This window comes from Crassostrea angulata, chromosome 4 (assembly GCF_025612915.1).
Source record: "Crassostrea angulata isolate pt1a10 chromosome 4, ASM2561291v2, whole genome shotgun sequence".
Taxonomy (NCBI): Eukaryota; Metazoa; Mollusca; class Bivalvia; order Ostreida; family Ostreidae; genus Magallana; species Magallana angulata.
The window spans coordinates 1,042,598-1,069,294 of NC_069114.1; the positions used below are offsets into that span (position 1 = coordinate 1,042,598).

Consider the following 26,697-nt stretch of genomic DNA (forward strand, 5'->3'; position numbering starts at 1 on the left):
AATGTTTGTCCTAATGAGTCAGAGGCAGCTGCTGTCTCAGACTTGGATATCAAATGTGGGAACTGTTCAAGATCTTTATAGGAAGAAAAGGATGCAAACATTCTATGCAAATGTAATTGTGGATCTTGTAAATGGTATCATTAGTCATGTGTGTACTATGATCCAACTGAGTATGAAGATCTAGATTGTCAATTGTGAAAAGGTTGACATAATCTTTTTAAAGTCAGACGTTAAAAGTTTCCTTGAAAATTAATTCTTAAGTTTTCTTGGTTCTTGAAATTTTGAATTATGAAAATCTCCCCAAACCTTATTATACCCCCTTAAACAAAGTTTGGGGAGTAGGTATATAGAAATCACCTTGTCCGTACGTCCATCCGTTTGTCTGTTCATCTGTCTGTGCAAAATTTGTGTCCGGTTCATATCTTTCTTATGGAGAAACATTGAAAGTTCTGACTTCACACAAAGAATGCTTATGACCTGGGGGTGTATCATGACCTTGACCCAAGGTCATTTGGACAATGTCGCTGGCAGAAAAAAGATGCAACATTTGTGTCCGGTCCATATCTTTTTTATGGAGAAACATAGGAAATTTTGACTTCACAAAAAGACTGCTTATGACAGGAGACCTTGACTCAATTTCATTCGGGTCACTGACAGGAAAAGTATAAAAATTTGTCCGGTTTATATCTTTTTTATGTAGAAACATTAGAAGTTCTTAATTCACACAATGATTTCTTATGACCTAAAAATGTGTCATCACCTTGACCTATTGTCATTTGGGTAAGTTCAATGTCATTGTTTAGAAAATTCTCAATTCCTGTCTGTGTCATTTCTTGTATTAATGGAAATGATTAGAAGATAAAATTTGACACAAAGCTTGCTTATGTCAGGCCACATAAAATTGATTGTTTGATTCTCATCCCACCCATCCCCCTGAAAACGACTCGCTCCGATGTATTCCATCTTGTTTGAAAAGAAATTGTGTAGAAAAAAAAATCAGAAACAATCGGGCTCACTATACCAAAAGTTCAAAACATTAAATGGCTGTCTGACATGTGGATTACCGTTTGATTCCAGTCATGCTTGTTATCATAAGGATACAAATGTCTTCATGCATGAACAGTTAAGTTTAAATAAAATGGAATTTAAAAAACAGAAATTGGTTTGTGTAATTTTATTAGAATTAACAATTTTGCAAAAAAAAGAACAGTCGTTATTGGTAAAACATGGACGGTAAAATAAATAGTCTCCATCATTTTTATAATAGGAAATACTTGAGTTATGATTTTTTATTCTTAGCGGGGATTGGGGGTTGGAGGTATTATTTGTGAGCTTGTTCACAGTACCTCTAGTTGAAACATATTTTTATTAAATTATTATTTAATTGAATTTAATACAGGGTACATATATAATTTAATGGTGTGTATATTTAGCAAAACTTTTCAACTGCATACTTTTGTATACATGTGACATTAGTTGAACTTGCATAACATATATCACTAATCTCAATTATATATCGGCATTATTTTTTAGTTTATAATCACCAGGCTTTAAGTAAGGACTCTGAAAATTAGCCAGATAGGCACAGGTTTTAAAATACTTTCTCATATACATCAGCTTGCGATAGTTCAAGTTCTTGTCTTAGAATGTTGAAAGACTTAATCCTCCGCATACAACGTTCCAAATAAACTCTTGCCCTTGAGATGACCTTTGACTTTGGTAGCTCATTTGCGGTACGTTTTTGTCTGCTTGCACCCTTAAAAGAAGGAATTAACTAATTTGATACCACAAGGGAGATCTTCTTCAATCATAAAGCCCCTGTCGACCATTACTTTTTGTCCTGGTATATCAAGGGAGTCAAGAAGGTCCAAGCTTTCTTGTGTTATCTGTTTGGCTGACTTTGTCTGACAACTTCCTATGATAAGCTCTGAAGATGTGTGTCACAGCTCCTGCGGGAATGATCTCGACGAGAACTTTTATTGTACAGTGGTGTTTATTATTACTGTGAGTCTGTTTATTGCACTCCCCAATGGATGGTGTTTCACTGAACAGTTCTTGTACAGTCCAAAATTACTCTCAGGTTTGGAAATGGTTAAAAGCAACGTGCAAGACCAACGTCTTCATCCGGCACTGCATTTTTATGTAAAGGTTCCAGTTCTATAGGTAGGCGATTGATCCAGTTAGTAAACTATCTGGAGAACTGACTGGAGCTCACACCAAAGCGAAGACTGCATTCTTCAAGGTAATGTCCTGTCTTTAAGCGATACAAAACACTGAAGAAGTCCTCTCGTAGACTGAGTTGCCTGATGACACCAGGCTTTTTCTTAACACCCTAGCCATCCAGATTTAATGGTCGGACATATGTTGTTCTTTTAATATGGAAGAACTGCATAAATGAAGCTTTTCGTTGTCAATAATGAGTTGAAAACATCAAGATCCAAGCCCGTGTAAAAAATAGTTAACTGGTTTTTTTTGGCTGTATGACTTTCATATTGAAGATCTGATTTTTTGAGCACATTTTTTAGTAAAATTGAAGAGTCTCTTTAAACTGAATTGAAAAATTCAAAGGAATCTGGGTCTCTTGAAGTTAAATCCTCGAAATTGTACAAACTCTGCTTGTCAAAGAGTGTTCGTATATAGTAATGGCCATTCATCTCTGGTGCCTGTTAAATTAATAGAGTCAGTTATTAATTCCATAAAATACTGTGGAATCATTAGAATTCGTGGTGACTCAATTTTCGTGGTATTCGTGGGTAACCCTCGCCCATGAATTTACATCCTCAGCGAAAACTAATTATTAAAGATTTAGTTTACAAACTGTAACTGAAAACTGACGCATCTACGAAATTACATCCCCATGAATAAGCAAACAACCAACAATTCACGAAAATTGCCCCCCCCCCCCCTCCCCCCCACGAAATTAAATTATTTCACAGTAACTCTTAAGATCAATTCTATGTAAGAATCAAAGATTTTTTAAAGGGTCTGACCACGCATAGTCACCAATTTTCCTTATATTTCATTTCATACGTGGACACATCGAGGTGTAAAACGCAAAAAACACTAAACGTTGGTTGCTAGGGGTAACTGTTGCCATAGTGACCGAGACTAAAGATGGAAAAACAGCAAAACTTACCTACTTTGAAGCCATATTAGGTTTTGCCCACTAATGAAAACTATCAAAGACATAAAACAGCATTATTCCTATTTTCAATTATTTAATTATATCAGAAAATTAATGGAGAAACCAATACCTATAAAAATGTTACCATGGAAGCCTTTACAAATTTTTGAAATAAGTTTTTTGCGGATTTTTAATAGGCTAAAATAGGAAACTGATTAATTTTTACCACCATATCAATGTTCATGCTATATATATTTTATTATGAAAATTGACAACCGTTGCTATGGCAACAAGGCCAAAAATAGGAAAAACTGAGAAATTGATGATGATTTTTATATGCTTTAATTGCCGATTTTAGAATTTTATTGCAATTGTTTTTGTTGGAACTTGTAAAAATATATCTCAATTTTCTTCAATTGTATACCACAAAAACCTTTGTTATGTAACACAGAAGTGTTGTTGCTATGGAAAATTAAGTTGCATAACACAGAAATTCTTAGTTTTAGAAAAGTCCATAGCAACGGCAGTTGTTTTTAGAAATTTTAGAAAATTTCAGATTTCTTTCAAGTATCATTAAAGTTAAGGAGATACTCTATTTTTTCTCACCATTTGATTTTTTATATTTATTCATTATAAGTGAATAATATCCATTCAAATACGCAACAATGTCAAGGCGTCCCGAGGCTAAAATACGGCTGGAAAACGATATTTTTTTAATCATTGTAAAAATACTTTGACCGGGAGTATTTCTTAAAATCTATGATACATTTATTGATACTGATGTTAACATTACATTTGATGCATTTTTTGACGTCATCTGTACTTTGTAATCACGTTAAAGCGAATCCTAATAATGCGTATGATCTAAAAAAAACTGCATCGGCGTAGGTGATTAATGACATTAAATCATACATATTTTTAATAAAAATCCTTTGTTAAGTCATATACTTTGAAGTTCTTGCTTGGGAAAGAAATAGATATTTCGTTTATGGGAGATATTGTTGAAACATTCCACAAAATCATCAAAATAATGCGCATTTTTACTAATCAAAAGCGATTTACAAAAAATTGGGGAAAATCCGTAGGTTTCCCAAGCACGATTTACATTAGTACTTATATTCTCTACCAATATTACGTAAAATATTCTAAAATTGTGTTGATCTTTCACCTGCGCCAAGCTGGTTTTACATGCATGGACATTTCTTCATTCGGTTGTTTACACGTAGCAGGGAGAGTCTCTAAACCACTAGTTTATAAATAGTCTTTTACTTAAAACGAAGCTTTAAAACTGCCGATTATTTGATACTGGGTTTTAAAATGAATGAATTCTGTACGTCTCGCATTAACGGCAGCATCTATGTAAAGGAAATATGCGGTATTATACTGGTTTGATATAATTCACTGTTAACGTTAAAAACATTCCCTGAGAACTATCGACAGGACGGCAGATCGTGACGTCAAAGTTAATTATGACGTCATATCGTATGAGGTACAGACAAGTGGCTTTCTAAATATCGCTGTAAAATCCATTGGGAAGCCTTAACATGCCTGCGTATGCTTAAAACTATTATAATTTTCCTTATTTTTAAGCTTGTTACCATAGCAACGGTTTTAAATTTTATTTAAATTCTTATTTTCACAATCATAATAGTGTTTACCAAAAAATCCAAGATATGCACTTTTTATTAAAATTAAATGAAGAAAAAAATTTTTAAAATTTCTGTTTGGTAACCACGAAAGCCATCTAAATATGCGTTCCTCCATGAATTTTTTTTCTTTCTTTTTAAAAATGACAACTATTTTTATTTATAATTTTAATTAAAATGCCATTTTTACATCTTTACTCTCAGTTACCATGGCAACGGGACCACATATCAACAAACAAATAGTGTTAGGCTTTTTTCCACAATGGGGGTCGAAGTTTACATGAGAATATATAGAGTAAATCTTTAAAAATCTTCTTCTCAGAAACTAATCAGCCAGAAAAGCTGAATCTTGTTTGGAAGCATCCTCAGGTAGTGTAGATTCAAAGTTGTGAAAATCATGATCCTTGGGGATAGGATGGGGCCACAATGGGGGGTCGAAGTTTTACATAGGAATATAAAGAGTAAATTTTAAAAAAATCTTTTTCTCAGACACTAATCAGCCAGGAAAGCTGAATCTTGTGTGGAAGCATCCTCAGGTACTGTAGATTCAAAGTTGTGAAAATCATGACCCCATGGGGTAGGGCGGGTCCAAAATGGGGGTCCAAGTTTTACATTGGAATATATAGAGTAAATTTTTAAAAATCTTCTTCTCAGTAACTAATCAGCCAGGAAAATTGAAAGTTGTGTTGAAGCATCCTCAAGAGGTGTAGATTCAAAGTAGTGAAAAACATGACCCCTGGATATAGGGTGGGGCCACAATGGGGGACCAAGTTTTACAAAGGAATATATAGAGTAAATCTTAAAATAATCATCTCAGAAACTAATCAGCCAGGAAAGCTCAAACATGTGTGGAAGCAGCCTCAGGTAGTGTAGATTCAAAGTTGTGAAAATCATGACCCCTGGATATAGGGTGGGGCCACAATGGGGGCTCGAAGTTTTAAATGAAAATATATAGAGTAAATCTTTAAAAATCTTCTTCTCAGAAACTAATCAGCCAGAAAAGCTGAATCTTGTTTGGAAGCATCCTCAGGTAGTGTAGATTCAAATTTGTGAAAATCATGACCATCGGGGGTAGGGTGGGGCCACAATGGGGGGTCGAAGTTTTACATAGGAATATATAGAGTAAATCTTTAAAAATCTTTTTCTCAGGAAAGCTGACACTTGTGTGGAAGCATCCTCAGGTAGTGTAGATTCAAAGTTGTGAAAATCATGACCCCTTGGGGTAGGGCGGGTCCACAATGGGGGTCCAAGTTCTACATAGGAATATTTAAAAAATCTTCTCAGTAACTAATCAGCCAGGAAAATTGAAACTTGTGTGGAAGCATCCTCAAGAAGTGTAGATTCAAAGTTGTGAAAAACATGACCCCTGGATATACGGTGGGGCCGCAATGGGGGTCCAAGTTTTACATAGAAATATATAGAGTAAATCTTTAAAATCTTCTTCTCAGAAACTATTTGGCCAGGAAAGCTGAAACTTGTGTGGAAGCATCCTCAGGTAGTGTAGATTCAAAGTTGTGAAATTCATGACCCTTGGGGGTAGGGTGGGGCCACAATGGAGGGGTCGAACTTTTACATAGGAATATAAAGAGTATATTTTTAAAAAATCTTTTTCTCAGGAAAGCTGACACTTGTGTGGAAGCATCTTCAGGTAGTGTTGATTCAAAGTTGTGAAAATCATGACCCCCTGGGGTAGGGCGGGTCCACAATTGGGGTCCAAGTTTTACAAAGGAACGTATAGAGTAAATATTTAAAAAAATCTTCTCAGAAACTAATCAGCCAGGAAAGCTGAAACTTGTATGGAAGCATCCTCAGGTAGTGTAGATTCAAAGTTGTGAAAATCATGACCCCTGGATATAGGGTGGGGCCACAATGGGGGCTCGAAGTTTTACATAGGAATATATAGAGTAAATCTTTAAAAATCTTCTTCTCAGAAACTAATCAGCCAGGAAAGCTGAATCTTGTGTGGAAGCATCCTCAGGTAGTGTAGATTCAAAGTTGTGAAAATCATGATCCTCGGGGGTAGGGTGGGGCCACTATGGGGGGGGGGGGTCGAAGTTCTACATAGGAATATAAAGAGTAAATCTTTAAAAATGTTCTTCTCAGAACCTATTCGGCCAGGAAAGCTAAATCTTGTGTGGAAGCATCCTCAGGTAGTGTAGATTCAAAGTTGTGAAATTCATGACCCCTGGGGTTTTTTTTAATAGGAAACAGTTGTAACTTGCTCTCATTTGGATGAATGCTCACATTTATTTTATTCACTATATATTTACAGTAATTAATTTCCAGGAACGTTTTTTAAAAGGGGGCGCGGCAGCATCATTCAAAAAATATTTACAAGTAAAATGAAATTCTAATCCGGTTGAGGAATGGTGAGTGCGTAGTATGCATTTAGCTCTTTAACTGCTCAATGGTATCTTTATTTTCACATTTATTACATCCTCCCGGGGGGGGGGGGTCCAAAACCGATTTTTCTTATATGATCAGCAATTATTTTTTTTAATACGTAAATTATATTTTTTTAAAACGGGGGGGGGGGGGGGGGCTCCATGATAAGTCAATTTTTTATATGTAAGTTTAAGAAAAATGTCTGCTGCAAGAAAAGAGGAAATAAACTGCAATAAACATTATGTTAAAATCGTTATTATTCAACAACATTGTAAAAACTGAGATAAATTCTATTTAAATAAATAAACAATCTTATAAATTATGAATTATGAAAATTTACAAGAAAAAATAGGCATGTTTATATCTTATTTTGCATTCAAATTCATTTACGTTACGTTGATACTTTTATTTTTATTGATGTATCATAATTCATTATTTGATCAAATGCTGCGCTCGCCCCAACGGTCGCACCGTAAAACATATTAAACTTAAGAATATCCAGGGGGAAAATGGATTTTTTTTATACAGGATCTACATGTATAATTGTACATTGTCCAGAGTGTTTGTATTATGACTCCTTTAAGCTGATTTAATCATACCTATTGTTCCTCAGGTGAGCGATGTGGCCCATGGGCCTCTTGTTAATGAATTACACTGCGATATTTTTTGGCATGCCAGAGGCTTTTTGTAAAATAAAACTTTCATATTGCTGCTGTGTCTTCTGCATGACGCTCTGTTGATAATATCTTGGTTTAATAACCATGACGACCTCTATTAAACATGTACGAGTGAGTCTGTTAGAAAAGAAACATAAGAATATCCTGGGGGAACATGGATTTTATTTATACAGGATCTACATGTATTATTTTACATTGTCCAGATGGTTTGTATTATGACCCATTAAGCTGATTTTATCATACCTATTGTTCCTCAGGTGAGCGATGTGGCCCGTGGGCCTCTTGTTTTTTGTTCCAGACTTTCGTTTTGATTCATTATTTTTCATTTTTTAGCCCACCTGAGCTGAAAGTTCACAGTGACTCTGTTTTTCTGATCACATTTTGTGTGTTATTCATCTGTCCATCTGTCTGTCTGTCCACCTGTCTGTTAACTTTTCACATTTATAACATCTTCTCGGGAATCCTGAGGCAATATCAACCAAAATCGGCACAAAGCATATAGGCAAAAGGGGATTCAAAGTTGTGAAAATTAAGGACCATGCCCTTTTAAAAAAATTTCTTCTCAAGAACCATTTGGCCAGGAAAGCGAAAACTTATGTGGAAGCATCCTCGTGTAGGGTAGGTTCAAAGTTGTGGAAATTATGACCCCCAGGGGTACGGTGGGTCCACAATGGAGGGTCAAATTTTTACATAGGAATATATAGAGTGAATTAAAAAAAAAATACAAAGGAATACTTTTTAAAAATTAACAAAAACTAAAATGTTATAATTATATGGTTTTACTTATATGCAAGAATTATGACGTCGCTGATTCTTTAAAATTGTTTAGACTTTGGCCTCTAGAAGATTCTTAGGCCTAACAAGGGGTTCTGAGTTTGATGTAGGTTTATATCCTAAATATAAACAATTGTTTAGGATCTTTTTAAGAAATACAATGCTCAACATGTGATATGAGTATAAAATCATCATGTTAGAAAATGGAGTTGCAATTGATTATAAATATAATAATATCAAGGGGGAAATGGATTTTTATTTATACAGGATCTATGTGTATTATACTACATTGTCCAGATATTTTGTATTTTGATGCTATTTAGCTGATTTTACCATGCCTAGTGTTGCTCAGGTGAGCAAAGTGGCCCATGGGCCTTTTGTTAATGCTAACCAACAGTTAGTTTTTTCAGCTGTGCTGAAATAACCAGACAACTTGTATGAAAACATCATGGCTGTGCCATTTGAAGCAATTAGCTGGGCTGATAGCATGCAACATAATGGGATCAGTATTTTGTCAATTCTGTTATATACATGTATTTGTTTTGACATCATACAGCTGCTGTTAAATTGCTCAAATTCAATGTTGTAAAATATATCTAGTGCACTAAAAGGAATTTAATCAATAATTTGTATCAGGTATGTGGAATAGCCAAGGTAAGTACATTTTTATACATGGAATTTATTAAATGAGTCTGTTCTGAGAAAATTATAAACATTTAAAAAGTTAATAATGTACTGAACCATTATTTTTAACATAATGCTAAAAGCGTGCCGGTTCATGTTTTGTCAGTTATTTTAGTATATACATTAAATATATGCATGCATTTACAAGCAGTAATCATCTGTTAGAGATTTACAATATACATGTACTCCTGGATAAAAATTGTGAGTTTTTTAAGTTGATTATTCGGACTTTTCAGAATCATCATTCAAACCCAAACAATTTCATGACTTAGCAATTCACAATAACAAAAATCAACAAGGCACCGAGAAAGAAGAAAGTAAGAGAATTTGAGCATGATCCTCGACATTCCAATGACCAGAATTTCTTGCATTTTCAAGATTACCTACAATTTTTTCTTCTTTAAGAGAGTGTAAACCAAATGCCCCGATTAACAGGCTATATCAACCCTCTAAATTCAGACCCCCAGAAAACAGGGTTTTTTTTTTTTACATTTTAAGAACACTCTGGTCAGCCTTTTCCAGATATGTATACTATGAAAGAATTCAGTGATCCCATGGTTCCAACAAGAGAGGAAATAGCCACTGAAATGGACAATTTTCCAGAAGAACCATCTCTACCTGGAACAGTCATACAATTTAGTTGAATACAGATAGTTTGACAACTTTAATTGAGATTGTAAAGCGAACACCAGAGAAAATATGTGCCATTGTTCCATAGAAATAGCCACTGAAATGGACAATTTACCAGAAGAACTATCCCTATCTGGCACAGTCTGACAATTTAATAGAATACAGATAGCTTAATTGAACTTGTAAAGCCAACACAATATAACATCTGTGGCATTGAAGAAAGCATCAAAGGTCAGGCAAAAAAGGTTTTGTGGCATGACTACAGAAAAGGTATTATTACAGCATCAAATGTTAAAACTGTCATGGTAAGTCTAAAAGCTAGAAAAAACCAAAATATAAGCAGCCTTCTCAAGACATTTTATGAAAAAAATCATTGAAAGGAAACAACTCTACTGAGTGTGGCAAAAAATTTGAACCAGTAACACTGCAATTTGAAAAATAATGTCATGTAAACACAAAAGTGAGAGAATCATGATTATATTTTCATTGAGTTGGATATGTTTGAGCCTCACCAGATGGTGTACTTTGTTGTGATTGTTGCGGAAAATCCTTATATAAATAAAATATCCCTTTCACATTAGTTACAAGGAATTCCAATCATGACTTTGAGAAAACTCTCTTTTTGTAAAAATCGGGTGAAAAAATTACACTGGACAGTAACCGTAAGTATTACCTTCAAGTTTAGGTACAGATGAGTGTGATATATCGACAAAACCCATTTCGTTGTATGGTCCCTTGCTGATTCATGAAATCATTGAATTCTAGGGCCACACATAATAAAATTGAATGTTTGTCCTAATGAGTCAGAGGCAGCTGCTGTCTCAGACTTGGATATCAAATGTGGGAACTGTTCAAGATCTTTATAGGAAGAAAAGGATGCAAACATTCTATGCAAATGTAATTGTGGATCTTGTAAATGGTATCATTAGTCATGTGTGTACTATGATCCAACTGAGTATGAAGATCTAGATTGTCAATTGTGAAAAGGTTGACATAATCTTTTTAAAGTCAGACGTTAAAAGTTTCCTTGAAAATTAATTCTTAAGTTTTCTTGGTTCTTGAAATTTTGAATTATGAAAATCTCCCCAAACCTTATTATACCCCCTTAAACAAAGTTTGGGGAGTAGGTATATAGAAATCACCTTGTCCGTACGTCCATCCGTTTGTCTGTTCATCTGTCTGTGCAAAATTTGTGTCCGGTTCATATCTTTCTTATGGAGAAACATTGAAAGTTCTGACTTCACACAAAGAATGCTTATGACCTGGGGGTGTATCATGACCTTGACCCAAGGTCATTTGGACAATGTCGCTGGCAGAAAAAAGATGCAACATTTGTGTCCGGTCCATATCTTTTTTATGGAGAAACATAGGAAATTTTGACTTCACAAAAAGACTGCTTATGACAGGAGACCTTGACTCAATTTCATTCGGGTCACTGACAGGAAAAGTATAAAAATTTGTCCGGTTTATATCTTTTTTATGTAGAAACATTAGAAGTTCTTAATTCACACAATGATTTCTTATGACCTAAAAATGTGTCATCACCTTGACCTATTGTCATTTGGGTAAGTTCAATGTCATTGTTTAGAAAATTCTCAATTCCTGTCTGTGTCATTTCTTGTATTAATGGAAATGATTAGAAGATAAAATTTGACACAAAGCTTGCTTATGTCAGGCCACATAAAATTGATTGTTTGATTCTCATCCCACCCATCCCCCTGAAAACGACTCGCTCCGATGTATTCCATCTTGTTTGAAAAGAAATTGTGTAGAAAAAAAAATCAGAAACAATCGGGCTCACTATACCAAAAGTTCAAAACATTAAATGGCTGTCTGACATGTGGATTACCGTTTGATTCCAGTCATGCTTGTTATCATAAGGATACAAATGTCTTCATGCATGAACAGTTAAGTTTAAATAAAATGGAATTTAAAAAACAGAAATTGGTTTGTGTAATTTTATTAGAATTAACAATTTTGCAAAAAAAAGAACAGTCGTTATTGGTAAAACATGGACGGTAAAATAAATAGTCTCCATCATTTTTATAATAGGAAATACTTGAGTTATGATTTTTTATTCTTAGCGGGGATTGGGGGTTGGAGGTATTATTTGTGAGCTTGTTCACAGTACCTCTAGTTGAAACATATTTTTATTAAATTATTATTTAATTGAATTTAATACAGGGTACATATATAATTTAATGGTGTGTATATTTAGCAAAACTTTTCAACTGCATACTTTTGTATACATGTGACATTAGTTGAACTTGCATAACATATATCACTAATCTCAATTATATATCGGCATTATTTTTTAGTTTATAATCACCAGGCTTTAAGTAAGGACTCTGAAAATTAGCCAGATAGGCACAGGTTTTAAAATACTTTCTCATATACATCAGCTTGCGATAGTTCAAGTTCTTGTCTTAGAATGTTGAAAGACGTAATCCTCCGCATACAACGTTCCAAATAAACTCTTGCCCTTGAGATGACCTTTGACTTTGGTAGCTCATTTGCGGTACGTTTTTGTCTGCTTGCACCCTTAAAAGAAGGAATTAACTAATTTGATACCACAAGGGAGATCTTCTTCAATCATAAAGCCCCTGTCGACCATTACTTTTTGTCCTGGTATATCAAGGGAGTCAAGAAGGTCCAAGCTTTCTTGTGTTATCTGTTTGGCTGACTTTGTCTGACAACTTCCTATGATAAGCTCTGAAGATGTGTGTCACAGCTCCTGCGGGAATGATCTCGACGAGAACTTTTATTGTACAGTGGTGTTTATTATTACTGTGAGTCTGTTTATTGCACTCCCCAATGGATGGTGTTTCACTGAACAGTTCTTGTACAGTCCAAAATTACTCTCAGGTTTGGAAATGGTTAAAAGCAACGTGCAAGACCAACGTCTTCATCCGGCACTGCATTTTTATGTAAAGGTTCCAGTTCTATAGGTAGGCGATTGATCCAGTTAGTAAACTATCTGGAGAACTGACTGGAGCTCACACCAAAGCGAAGACTGCATTCTTCAAGGTAATGTCCTGTCTTTAAGCGATACAAAACACTGAAGAAGTCCTCTCGTAGACTGAGTTGCCTGATGACACCAGGCTTTTTCTTAACACCCTAGCCATCCAGATTTAATGGTCGGACATATGTTGTTCTTTTAATATGGAAGAACTGCATAAATGAAGCTTTTCGTTGTCAATAATGAGTTGAAAACATCAAGATCCAAGCCCGTGTAAAAAATAGTTAACTGGTTTTTTTTGGCTGTATGACTTTCATATTGAAGATCTGATTTTTTGAGCACATTTTTTAGTAAAATTGAAGAGTCTCTTTAAACTGAATTGAAAAATTCAAAGGAATCTGGGTCTCTTGAAGTTAAATCCTCGAAATTGTACAAACTCTGCTTGTCAAAGAGTGTTCGTATATAGTAATGGCCATTCATCTCTGGTGCCTGTTAAATTAATAGAGTCAGTTATTAATTCCATAAAATACTGTGGAATCATTAGAATTCGTGGTGACTCAATTTTCGTGGTATTCGTGGGTAACCCTCGCCCATGAATTTACATCCTCAGCGAAAACTAATTATTAAAGATTTAGTTTACAAACTGTAACTGAAAACTGACGCATCTACGAAATTACATCCCCATGAATAAGCAAACAACCAACAATTCACGAAAATTGCCCCCCCCCTCCCCCCCACGAAATTAAATTATTTCACAGTAACTCTTAAGATCAATTCTATGTAAGAATCAAAGATTTTTTAAAGGGTCTGACCACGCATAGTCACCAATTTTCCTTATATTTCATTTCATACGTGGACACATCGAGGTGTAAAACGCAAAAAACACTAAACGTTGGTTGCTAGGGGTAACTGTTGCCATAGTGACCGAGACTAAAGATGGAAAAACAGCAAAACTTACCTACTTTGAAGCCATATTAGGTTTTGCCCACTAATGAAAACTATCAAAGACATAAAACAGCATTATTCCTATTTTCAATTATTTAATTATATCAGAAAATTAATGGAGAAACCAATACCTATAAAAATGTTACTATGGAAGCCTTTACAAATTTTTGAAATAAGTTTTTTGCGGATTTTTAATAGGCTAAAATAGGAAACTGATTAATTTTTACCACCATATCAATGTTCATGCTATATATATTTTATTATGAAAATTGACAACCGTTGCTATGGCAACAAGGCCAAAAATAGGAAAAACTGAGAAATTGATGATGATTTTTATATGCTTTAATTGCCGATTTTAGAATTTTATAGCAATTGTTTTTGTTGGAACTTGTAAAAATATATCTCAATTTTCTTCAATTGTATACCACAAAAACCTTTGTTATGTAACACAGAAGTGTTGTTGCTATGGAAAATTAAGTTGCATAACACAGAAATTCTTAGTTTTAGAAAAGTCCATAGCAACGGCAGTTGTTTTTAGAAATTTTAGAAAATTTCAGATTTCTTTCAAGTATCATTAAAGTTAAGGAGATACTCTATTTTTTCTCACCATTTGATTTTTTATATTTATTCATTATAAGTGAATAATATCCATTCAAATACGCAACAATGTCAAGGCGTCCCGAGGCTAAAATACGGCTGGAAAACGATATTTTTTTAATCATTGTAAAAATACTTTGACCGGGAGTATTTCTTAAAATCTATGATACATTTATTGATACTGATGTTAACATTACATTTGATGCATTTTTTGACGTCATCTGTACTTTGTAATCACGTTAAAGCGAATCCTAATAATGCGTATGATCTAAAAAAAACTGCATCGGCGTAGGTGATTAATGACATTAAATCATACATATTTTTAATAAAAATCCTTTGTTAAGTCATATACTTTGAAGTTCTTGCTTGGGAAAGAAATAGATATTTCGTTTATGGGAGATATTGTTGAAACATTCCACAAAATCATCAAAATAATGCGCATTTTTACTAATCAAAAGCGATTTACAAAAAATTGGGGAAAATCCGTAGGTTTCCCAAGCACGATTTACATTAGTACTTATATTCTCTACCAATATTACGTAAAATATTCTAAAATTGTGTTGATCTTTCACCTGCGCCAAGCTGGTTTTACATGCATGGACATTTCTTCATTCGGTTGTTTACACGTAGCAGGGAGAGTCTCTAAACCACTAGTTTATAAATAGTCTTTTACTTAAAACGAAGCTTTAAAACTGCCGATTATTTGATACTGGGTTTTAATATGAATGAATTCTGTACGTCTCGCATTAACGGCAGCATCTATGTAAAGGAAATATGCGGTATTATACTGGTTTGATATAATTCACTGTTAACGTTAAAAACATTCCCTGAGAACTATCGACAGGACGGCAGATCGTGACGTCAAAGTTAATTATGACGTCATATCGTATGAGGTACAGACAAGTGGCTTTCTAAATATCGCTGTAAAATCCATTGGGAAGCCTTAACATGCCTGCGTATGCTTAAAACTATTATAATTTTCCTTATTTTTAAGCTTGTTACCATAGCAACGGTTTTAAATTTTATTTAAATTCTTATTTTCACAATCATAATAGTGTTTACCAAAAAATCCAAGATATGCACTTTTTATTAAAATTAAATGAAGAAAAAAATTTTTAAAATTTCTGTTTGGTAACCACGAAAGCCATCTAAATATGCGTTCCTCCATGAATTTTTTTTCTTTCTTTTTAAAAATGACAACTATTTTTTTTTATAATTTTAATTAAAATGCCATTTTTACATCTTTACTCTCAGTTACCATGGCAACGGGACCACATATCAACAAACAAATAGTGTTAGGCTTTTTTACATACCAAAGTTTATCAAACTGTCAAGTACATGTATGAAGAAAATCCGTGACTATGCGTATTACATTTAATTGATCTTAAATATATATGGTTAGAGTAAGTTAACAAAATGATACTGTATATTCTACACATACTGTGAAATAATTTAATTTTGTGGGTGCCAATTTTTGGTGATTGTGGGATTTTGCTTATTCGTGGGGAAGTAATTTCTTGAATGGGTCGGTTTTCAGTTTCAGTTGGAAAACTTAATCTTATCAACGGGTTTCGTTGAGGATGTAAATTTGTGGCTGAGGGCTGCTCACGAATACCACAAACATTAAGCCACCACGATTTTTACTGATCCCACAGTATATATATTTTTTTAAAATCTAGTGTGTTCTTTCAAATTACAAATTTTAAAATAAGAAAAATGTATATACCTTAACAGTTGTAGATGACTCTTGGACAGATTCATTATTGGCAGCTGTTGGACATTTTTCAGTCTCTGATGCAGTGTCGTCTGAAACTGAAAATATGTAAAGCATTTAATTTCTAATTCCCTGGAATATGTGTAGTAATCTATTATCAGTGGCTCCTTTAATTTTATCAATTACAAATGTGACAATAAGATCTAACAAATAACTGACTCTTACTGCTGAATATGCAAAACTGATTACCTGTGCTTTTAGAAAAGGAAAATTCAGTTCCTGATACTAGCTTTATCAAGTCTGATATGTCTATTTGGGGGCCCTCTCTTTCGTGTTCCTAATGCGAAAAACTAACAGAAAAAAAATGCAACATACTTAGATTGAAATATTTGAGTTCTTAATAATTGCATCGCACTGACCATTAAAAGTCCATGCAGTATATCAGTTCAGAAACACATATGATTCATGCAATTTTAATGAGAACTGTAGCACCACCTATGCCATGGGCTTTGGCAATAAAGTTTTCATCGATTATTCTTAAATGCATGTGACTGAAATTTTGTACACAGTAAACAAAAGTGCAAGATAACGTGTACAAAAATTATGCACAAGCCTATATCATGTTTACATTCCTTGATTGTACATGCATATGTATATAAAACCGACACATAATGACATTTTTATTAATTTTGTGATCGCATACGTAAAAGTGTAGTGATTGTGGACTTATTCCATGCACGTCACCACGCGAGAATTCCAGCATAAGATGCTTTAATCGCCAGTTAGAAGTCTGCAGCCGGCGATTTGAGACACAGGGGGTGTGTAGGAAGAGGCGACCTGCGAGTCCAGTGGTACAGTACCTACGGAATATTGTGTTATTGTAATAGTAGACAATAAATACTATACTGGCGTCTAAATCGAGTCTAACATGTCTCAGCCTTGCCAGTCTGTACCGCCCCACCTCCCATCCATGTCATTTTCACACTATTTCACTTACCGTCTGCACGACTTTCTTCTTGCATAAAAAGTGTCAACAGCCGCCGTTTCGCATCTGACTTCCAAGCACCCCCTATAACACTATGAGACCTACATGCTTTACATCAAAATACAGGAATGACTCCCTGCTACGGTCTACGGAACACTTTGACACTCCTTCCCTCTGGGAAGGCTCTTATGTATGAAGACCGTGACAGTGATGAATAAGGTTATATCTATGTTGGTAGTAAGGGGTACCCTCAGAGTGGGACCGAGTTCCCCAGCAGTCGTAAGAGGGGGGTTAGCAGTGTTCATGGTATCCATTATATTAGAACAGCATGGTTGCAGGACAGTCAATTATTATACTCAAGTGTTAGTCAGGGATCTGTAGTGATTTGAGGATCATGACTTCATTCAACCTATCGATGATTTTGGGGATCTCATAACACATGGTTCGTATGTGGTACCTTCCTCAGTTGAAAGTGGTTGTACTACATCTATGTCCCCCACCCCTAGAAAAAAGCAGCTTTGTAAACATTCAGCATCAGATCATTTCGAACAAAAATGGGAGAAGAAGTTTTGTTGTTGTCCTACTTTAATTCCCTTGAAGTTAGCGCCAATTATCAAAGGGCAACAACTCATGGATTCCCTGTCCCAGACATCGGAGAAAGATATGGATAAGGAGTAGATAGACATCATTGCCAAACGTAACCTGAATCTCAGCGTCATAGGACAGGTCTCTCCAAACTGTAGCCCTTCTCCTAAACCGGTCAACAAGGAGCGACAACTCCTGTACATGTCACGTGTGTCTATCAGGGAGGAGGACAAGAATAGACGTTCCGTGGAGTCGTTCCTCAGTGTGCCGCCAGCCATGGAGTACATCACTAACGTCAGCCGTACCCATTATCAAAGGGCAACAACTCATGGACTCCCGGTCGGAATCTTTGGAGAAAGATCTGGATATGGAGTAGATAGACATCATCGCCAAACGTAACCTGAATCTCAGCGTCTTAGGACAGGTCTCTCCGAACTGTAGCCCTTATCCTAAACCGTTCCACAAGGAACGACAACTCCTGAACATGTCACGTGTGTCTATAAGTAAGGAGGACAGGAGAAGTCGTTCCTCAGTGTGCCGCCAGCCATGGAGTACATCATTAACGTCAGTACCAAGAAAGTGGTCTACTCATCGGGGAAATAATGGAGCTTGTCTCACCACGTGACCATGATAGGGAATAATGTTGTATTTGGTTGGAACTTTTTTATCTTTATTAATAAACAGTTTAAAGCTATGGAATGATCCTTCAGATTCCAAAATTTAGAAAAAAAATGTTTCAAAACAAAAATAAACATGTATATAAAAAAGAAGTGCTCGGAATGTGAATCATTTTACTTCACTGTTATCCTCATCTTTATTATCATCATCTTTATTAGAATGTGCTTTTAAGTAAAATTAATTTAAACCACTACTTAACGTTTTCTCATGTTACCTCATATTATTGTGGTAACTAACCACAGATCGAAATATCTGGAGTATTTTTATGTTTTGTTTATGTACGTGTGCACTCGGGGTACACAAGTTACATTAAAGGATACAGTTATAAGACACAAACTGTATGTTAATGACCGCCATATTGATATTAAAGATGGAATGTGACTCTAAAATTAACCCTTTTGAAATGAACAATAAATCTACCAACATATGAATATTATTAATAATATCTTTTCTTTCACAATCGAGATCTTTATAGGGCAATGGTTTTTATCTTGTGACGGTCAGACCGCTTCGAAAACCGGTGCCAGATAGCTCAGTTGGTAGAGCACCTGACTAGAGATTCAGGGGGCCCGGCCTCGAAACCCGGTCTGGTCCGTCATTATTTCTCCCATCCCGTTACATTTGGTGCCGTTGTAACGAAGAATTTTGACCCGGGTTGAAAATTGACCCGGGGGTCATTTTTCAACGTTGAATATTGATACCAAAGGTGTTGAATAAAGACCCTAATCCGTTGAAAATTGACCCGCATCGTGGAATTTTGATCATGAAACCGGTTCCAAATTCAACAGCAAAGAAGCACAAATTAACGAATCAATATTATAACTTGAGATTATCTAATTAAAAATTATCAGTTTTTACATATTTATTCTTTACATTTACATGTTTACATGTTTCAACTGGGGAGGAGGGGGGGGGGGGGGTTAAAATTAGACTGAAATGATTATATTTTGAATTTACATATTATCCCTTTTAAATATGTAATAACTACTTTTTTGATAATAAACCTTCGCGTATAATTCCTGTTTTGTATGATATCTAGGCCTATATATTAAAAAAGTATATATGTTTTTTTAAGAATACTTGTATACATGGTTTCACGTTAAACTATTCAATTCAGTAACACTTTTTTTTTTTTAATTCCCTGGAAAAATGTACAAATATAATTAATTCTTAGAATTACAATACGTCATATTGTTTAATTTTGGTTTTACGTTCACCCAGTTAATTGAAACTTTGATATTATTTATTGTAAATTTACTAGGTGGTGTAAATACAAAATTTACATTATGTCATATTGACATTTTAGTGTTTGTACCCACTCAGTTTGTTACAACTGTGACTATCTGAATTATTAAGCTTACTATATAAAATGATTTTAGAAGAATTAACTCTGATCCCTGTCACTGTCCTGGTTGCTTCAATTTGTACAATTCGGATTTTTCCTTGATACATCTGCTTCACACAACATCACCATATTCCAATCTAGGTCTGATAAAAGTCGAATTTTAACAAGTGTTTATCTATCAATTGCATGCTTGAGTAATCTTAATATATTCAACTTTTTGCACGCCATTTCATGTATACCATTAATATAATTAGATCAACCATCCTTCGACTGTATATTTAGATGCAAACCTACATTTTTAAAATTGATAACATTTTTGCGGTAGAGGGTATTGGTATTTGTTTTTAATTTTGAGAAATATATTACGTCAGTTGCCTGTGTTTCTTTACAGGTAAATAATAGAATTGAAAACTCAAAATAATAGAAATAAATTGCATTTTTGGGAGTTGATTTTAATAAACTCTCCTGTGCAGTTACTCTGGCAAACCGAAAGTGAAACAGTGTTTGGACCTAAGCACAAATCATCCCCGCTGACAAGACCTAGTTCTCGGAAATCATCGATAAATTCGCTGTAATGAATTCTGAAACACTGTTTTTCAAGGAAACTTATTTATAAATACCTTGAAAATAGTCAGATTTTATATGGTAGAAACAATTTAGATATTTTTTGTAGTGGTATGTATTCCTACACTAGAGTTTACCATAGTCTCGTTCAACCAGACGATCTGTTGTTTCCGTAAATCTTCAACACGCAGCTAGAGAATCTCTCTTGCTTTTTGGGGATTAACGGAGACAGCCGAGCGTCTGGTTGAACGAAACTAAAGTTCAATATTGCTTGGATCCATAGAATTTTTCAGAAATATTTCGATTACTGATACCTACCTTCATGGAATTAATAGTATCTTTAAGTATAACACGACATGATTTATATGGGGTTTTCTCGAAATTCTTTTCGAAAAAGTCCGAGTATTCATATTATAAAAAACGTGCCTTATTGAAATAAAAACAAGAAGCTAATTGCCATGCAAAATAACGTATTGTTGATTCTAAAATAAATAATAATCGATAAAATCAACTCCCGTCAGTACTTCAGTACTTTGATTTAAAAAGGAAATATGACTCTGCATATGCAGAAAATTGGAAAAAAATTAAAAACATGTATAAATATGTATATGCTGTGTATATATGTATAATACAGTTTATATAAAAAAAGATAAAAAGATGACAACCATTCATTTATTATTTTGTCAGGGAAATATTCTGACCTCTTCAAATTAAACATAGGTATCTGACATTATATCCTTTTGTCTTAATATAAATACATATATACCCTTTACCCAATAAAACAGTATAGGTAATATATTTTCAATTATTTGAAAAATATACAACGTGAGGTGCCTGTCGAATAGAGCTCTAGGGCCCGTTTCACAAAGATTTCCTAAGATGTTTCCTAATATAGAACTTAAGATATGCCTAAGTTAAAACTTAGGAAGTCCCTAAGATTTGTCATAGCTGTTTCACAAAACTTTCTTGGCGTAACGCAATTCACTAAGTCTTATCTTAAGATATTTTGTTAGCCACTTTCATATCATATTATCAATTCTAAACTAATACCGATCATGTAAATTCTTATCAATATGATACGAATTTAAACTAAATATTGATTAATTGAATGTATTAACTCATTCCCTTATTCACCTAGAAACTTCTTAGAAAAAAGTAAAATGTGTAAATAGTGTAGTGTTTGTGTGCATGTATCAAAATTTTGTACAATAGTTTACCTTCACACGCATACACGAGTAGATAAGAATTACGTTATAAACCCGCATACTCTTTAAAAGTTGTATTTTTGGAATATGAGAGAGAAATAATTGATCATAGTATCTTTCTTGATGATTGCTACATATGCATATATTTCTTTATCGTAAATATTTATATAAGGAATAAAGAATCATTTTTTGAGTAGTATGAGGTAATAATTTGGTTGGGGCGTGATCAAATCCAATAAAGCCTGAAGGGCTTTATGATAGATTTGATCACGCCCCGACCGAAATTATCACCTCAGAATATTCAAAGAATAATTCCTTATTACTTATATTTATATAATTTTTAGCCATCGTACGATTAAATATTTAAATATAAATAAGCAAACCCCGCTGGCGCCTCAATTTGGCATCATTTGTATTATTGGTTATATAGTACAAAATCGATACATAGTGTTATCACAGGCAAAGACACTGGAAAATGTAAATATATGAATATGACCGCATGATCGATCAATTGAAAACATTGGTTCCTGCTAGAATTTTTTTTTTATTCTTTATAAATGTTCGAGTGCATTTTATTGTTTAGTTGTGTCCATTATAAATAGCCCGTGTAAACATATACAGATATGCGTAATCCTAAATTAAAAAGGTTCGTTGAGATATCAAAATATGATTGTACTAAATCATACGGTATATTTCAAACGGAATACAATAATCACATGTAAACAGTGATTATTAGCATTCAGAATGGAGAGATATGGAACTTTTAGACTATAAGTTTGATGTAATTCGTAATTTTTGTTTGTAATGGTTGATATATAAATGTGTTGTTTTTTTTTACTAAAAGAAAACATTGCAAATAAATGTATTCGGCTGAGAGAAGAAGTGAGGATAAAATGCAACAATTTCTGAATGAAACAGCATCCACACGAACAAAAAATCAAATGAACAACCCACCCACCCCCTCTCAAAGAAAACATCTAAAATTTCTCCTGTAAAAAAAAGTTTACTTCATGGAGGGATAGGACAAATCATCCAGTCATTCTGTAATTGAGTATTTGTTTAGTATTTATTCCTGTTTAAGATATCAGTGATTCTCGGGCATAAATAATTCATTATCATCATGCAGTGCACAAACTACCGGTATAATTATACCGGGCCCGCTATCCATCTGCGCGTGCGACCAGATAATCGAAAAAAAATTGTAGAAATTCAAAGTCTTCACCAAAAGAAATTAATTAAGAAATATATGTACGTCTTCATAGGTTTAAAGTATTCAGCTTAGAAGTAAAGAGAAAAAGGTCTTAATGATACGTGTATTTTAGTATTGTTGTTCAACTTTAATGTGCATATACAGTATAATTAATTTCAATATAAAACATAAACAGTTGCCATGTTGAGTATGTTCCTAAGACATCGATTTACCTGTCTTAAAGTTAAAACATAACTTAGGAATTCCATAAGATAAGATTAGAAAAATGAAACGGATAAGTAATGAACTTAGGAAAAAATTCTTTCCTAACATATAACTTAGTCCTAAGTATGCTTTCTGAAACGGGCCCCTGTTAATTGCCTGAAAAATGACGAAAACGGGCAAAACATTTGTTCGATATATTTATCAGAGATAATGACAAGTTAAAACTTTAAATTCTGTCACACGAGGGAACGAAAACCAAAAAGTATTCTAGCCCTACTCGCCTGTTCCATTCTGAAGCAAACGGTCATCTTCTTAGCCTTATTTACATAGTATTGTAATAATAAATGGATATCATATTTTCAGTCTCAAAATTAAATGATTAATCAGACATATCAACCTAAAAGAAATTAGCCATGTCCGCATATGTATCATCTACGCTAGCCAAGAGTCTGATTCGTTTTTCTCAGCAAATGAGACTTGGCGGAGATGGAAAAAACGAATCGGACACTTGGCTAGCAAAGATGCATATATATCGGACAGTATGAACATTTAAAAACTGAAACTTTCAAATATGTGCATGATAGTACATTGAAGCCGTGTATAGAGTAACTTCCAATTCAGATAAAATCTCTGAGGTTGGGGTCAATTCTCAACAGGATCAATTTTCAACGTGTCGAGGTCATCAGAGTTTAGAAAAATCTTTCTCAAACCGTTGAAAAATGACCCCGGGTATAAATTTCATGATTTTGGTCTCAATTTTCAACGTTGAAAAATGACCCCACGGGTCAATATTCAACGTTGAAAAATGACCCCCGGGTCAATTTTCAACCCGGGTCAATATTCTTCGTTACACCGTGACCAACCCCTGGAACTGACAGGTGAACTCCTGCCAGGGGAAGAGCCTGGGGTGATTTTCGGGGACGAAGATCATTTAAGGGGGAGGAATGTGACGGTCAGACCGCTTCGATTACCGGTGCCAGATAGCTCAATTGGTAGAGCACCTAACGAGATATTCAGGGGGCCCGGGTTCAAAACCCGGTCTGGTCCGTCATTATTTCTCCCATCCCGTTACAATCTTAATCATTTGCTATTGATTTTACAAGTCATGAGATAGAAACCCACTGGTTTTTAAAAGCTTTTTTGTTTATAATGCATATCGTTGTAAAATATTGCACTTTGTAGAATTGTTCAAAAATTTAGTGTACATGTTTGCCTAATGTTTAGATATGATAAGCATATTTTGATATTCTACGGGACACAAATCAAACACCTATGTAAGTAATAATATAAAAGTAAAGAATTTATAGGTCCAGGCTCGAATACTATAACCGGCCTTATTAACGAACATTTGTTTAAATGTTGCAAAGAAAAAAATTGCTTAATGATCGAATTTCTGTGTTGACATGCCACATAACATCAAATGCATTAATTGCAGTTTTCTAGGTTTTTTTCTAATGCTTTTCTAATGGTTATTTTACTGAATCACGCAATCAAGATGTTTCAAATCATTAGCACGATAAAACCAGTGCAAATATTAATTATCGATCTTCGACATAATGTATGTGATTGTTTATCTAGGAACTAAAAACTAATTCGTAACATAAATATATGATACACTTAGTTCAATCTGATTAAAATCAGCTGTTCTGATACGCTACCGCTCTCGAACATCTGAAACAAGCCGCTAAGAGGTCACGTCCAAACGACCCGACAATCTAAATATTGAAATATAAGGTCGTGACTTTTTAACCAATGAAAATTCTCGTCTCTTGAAGACTATCGGGTGAAGAAGCAAAATGGCGACAGATGCAATGAAGAAAGTGAGCGAGTTGTTTAATGTTTCGAATGTAAAGAAAGAGCAAGAACAGATGTTGTATATGCTTTTGAGGAGACAGCACTGCATCGCAGTGTTACCCACAGGCTACGGTAAATCCTTACCATACCAAATGCTCGTACCAGTTCGACGGGAAATGAAAACGAGTGACATGAACTGTAAAATTTTCGTTTGTTCACCATTAATGGTTCTAATGCGTGATCAATGCGAAACAAAACATCTTCCTCTATGAGTTCGCGAGCAAAGCTATGTTGTTTACTTTATACCGTGATAGATAGAACTGTGTAAAGATTTAATTGAACTTTACTTCATTCAATTGACATGTATATCTATTTGGATAATCATATATATCGTTAGAAATGAATTCTATTAGCACTTTCTCAATACACCTTGAAGGAGGCTCTCAGGATAATGAATTAATACAAAGCGGGGATTTCGACTACCTCTTTGCATCCCCAGAATATCTTGTTGGAGATTAAACGTTCCGGGCCAATATTCAAACCTTTGATGTGTCCATGATAGTTGTTGATGAGTGTCATACCATTTCAACCTGGTAAGCAAATTAAAGTACATAACCCCATATGTTTATTTAATACTATGGGTTACAAATCTTTGTCTTAGAAGTTACATTAAAAATGTGGAAATGTTTAAAAAAATTTACCCATACATACAGAAGTGTTACAGATTTTTCTAAATTATTTCAAACAAGTATTTTATTTCTATTTCATTGAATTTGTTGAATGTACTATAACTGTTACATGTATAAATGTTAACTGTATGGCATTGTAAAATATTATGTATACAACCAGGAGAGGACAATCAAAGTTTTTGTAAGAACTTGATAGTCATTTAAATATGTTCAACTCAATGTATTATGATTAATGAACAAACTGTGATTTATATCTTATTTGATTGGAATATACTATAACTGTTAGTGGTATGTATTATCTTATAGGGGTGAAGAGGAGGGAAAACAAGCATTCCGCAAATGGTTTTCGCACATTGGAGAACTGAGATCACTTTTTCCTAAAGCCTCAGTGCTTGCATTGAGTGCTACGTGCACCAAGAAAATATTAAGAAGAGTTACAAAAATTCTCCAACTTGGCACCGACACAACCGAAATTAGAATTTCACCCAACAGAGATAACATCAAGGTTGTTGTGAAAAAAAGTCCAAATACTACAGAGATGGCCATGGTTTGGATTATTGATGCTTTATCGGATGGGACGTTACCAAGAACAATTCTGTACTGTACATCAATAAAAGATGCCTCAAATATATATTCCTACATAATAACAGAACTTCCACAGTGTTCCGAGGTGCAGATGTTTCATTCAGAAACCCCAGAGGACATCAGAAACAAAATTCTGCAAGATTTATTGGATGAAAAAAGTGCCACCAAACTTGTTATAGCCACAAGTGCACTAGGTATGGGAGTGGACATTAGGCGGTTTTATAGTGTAATTCTTGCCAAGAGCATAGTAGACACTGTGCAAGAAATAGGGAGGGTGGGGCGTGATGGAAAGGACTCTGTAGCCCTTCTTTTCTTCAATTCCTACCACCTGAGGACAGTTGACACTGAGGTAAAGGACATGTTTACCTCAAAAGACTGCAGACGTGTGCCTATGTTTGAGCCCTTTCTTTCAGAGGGAGAACTTTTAAAAGAAAGGAGTAAGACAATATCACATTCATGCTGTGATCTCTGTGCCGACAGGTGTGACTGTGGGACATGTGATTTGACCCCTATAGAGAAACTTTTTATGGTGAATCTTGTCGAATTTAGTGACCATAGTTCATCCGATACCGAACCTTAAAATTATGATGAGATTGACGACAATATTGATGATCTTGTGTCTGATTAATTGTAACACATTTTAAAGGGTGATATAAATTTAATTAAAAACAATCAGTTGCACATTTTTTTTTGTTCAATTAACTATTTTTTCTATAAT

At 34.4% G+C, this 26,697-nt stretch overlaps 1 protein-coding gene across 1 annotated transcript; it reads left to right on the forward strand.

Annotated features, from left to right (window-relative positions):
* The first annotated feature begins 17,248 nt into the window (after positions 1-17,248).
* On the forward strand, positions 17,249-26,559 carry LOC128180485 (uncharacterized). Its single transcript, XM_052848601.1, has 3 exons — positions 17,249-17,310; positions 17,834-18,100; positions 25,701-26,559. The coding sequence occupies exons 1-3, from the start codon at positions 17,249-17,251 to the stop codon at positions 26,557-26,559; spliced, it is 1,188 nt and encodes a 395-aa protein (XP_052704561.1).
* Positions 26,560-26,697: the final 138 nt, after the last annotated feature.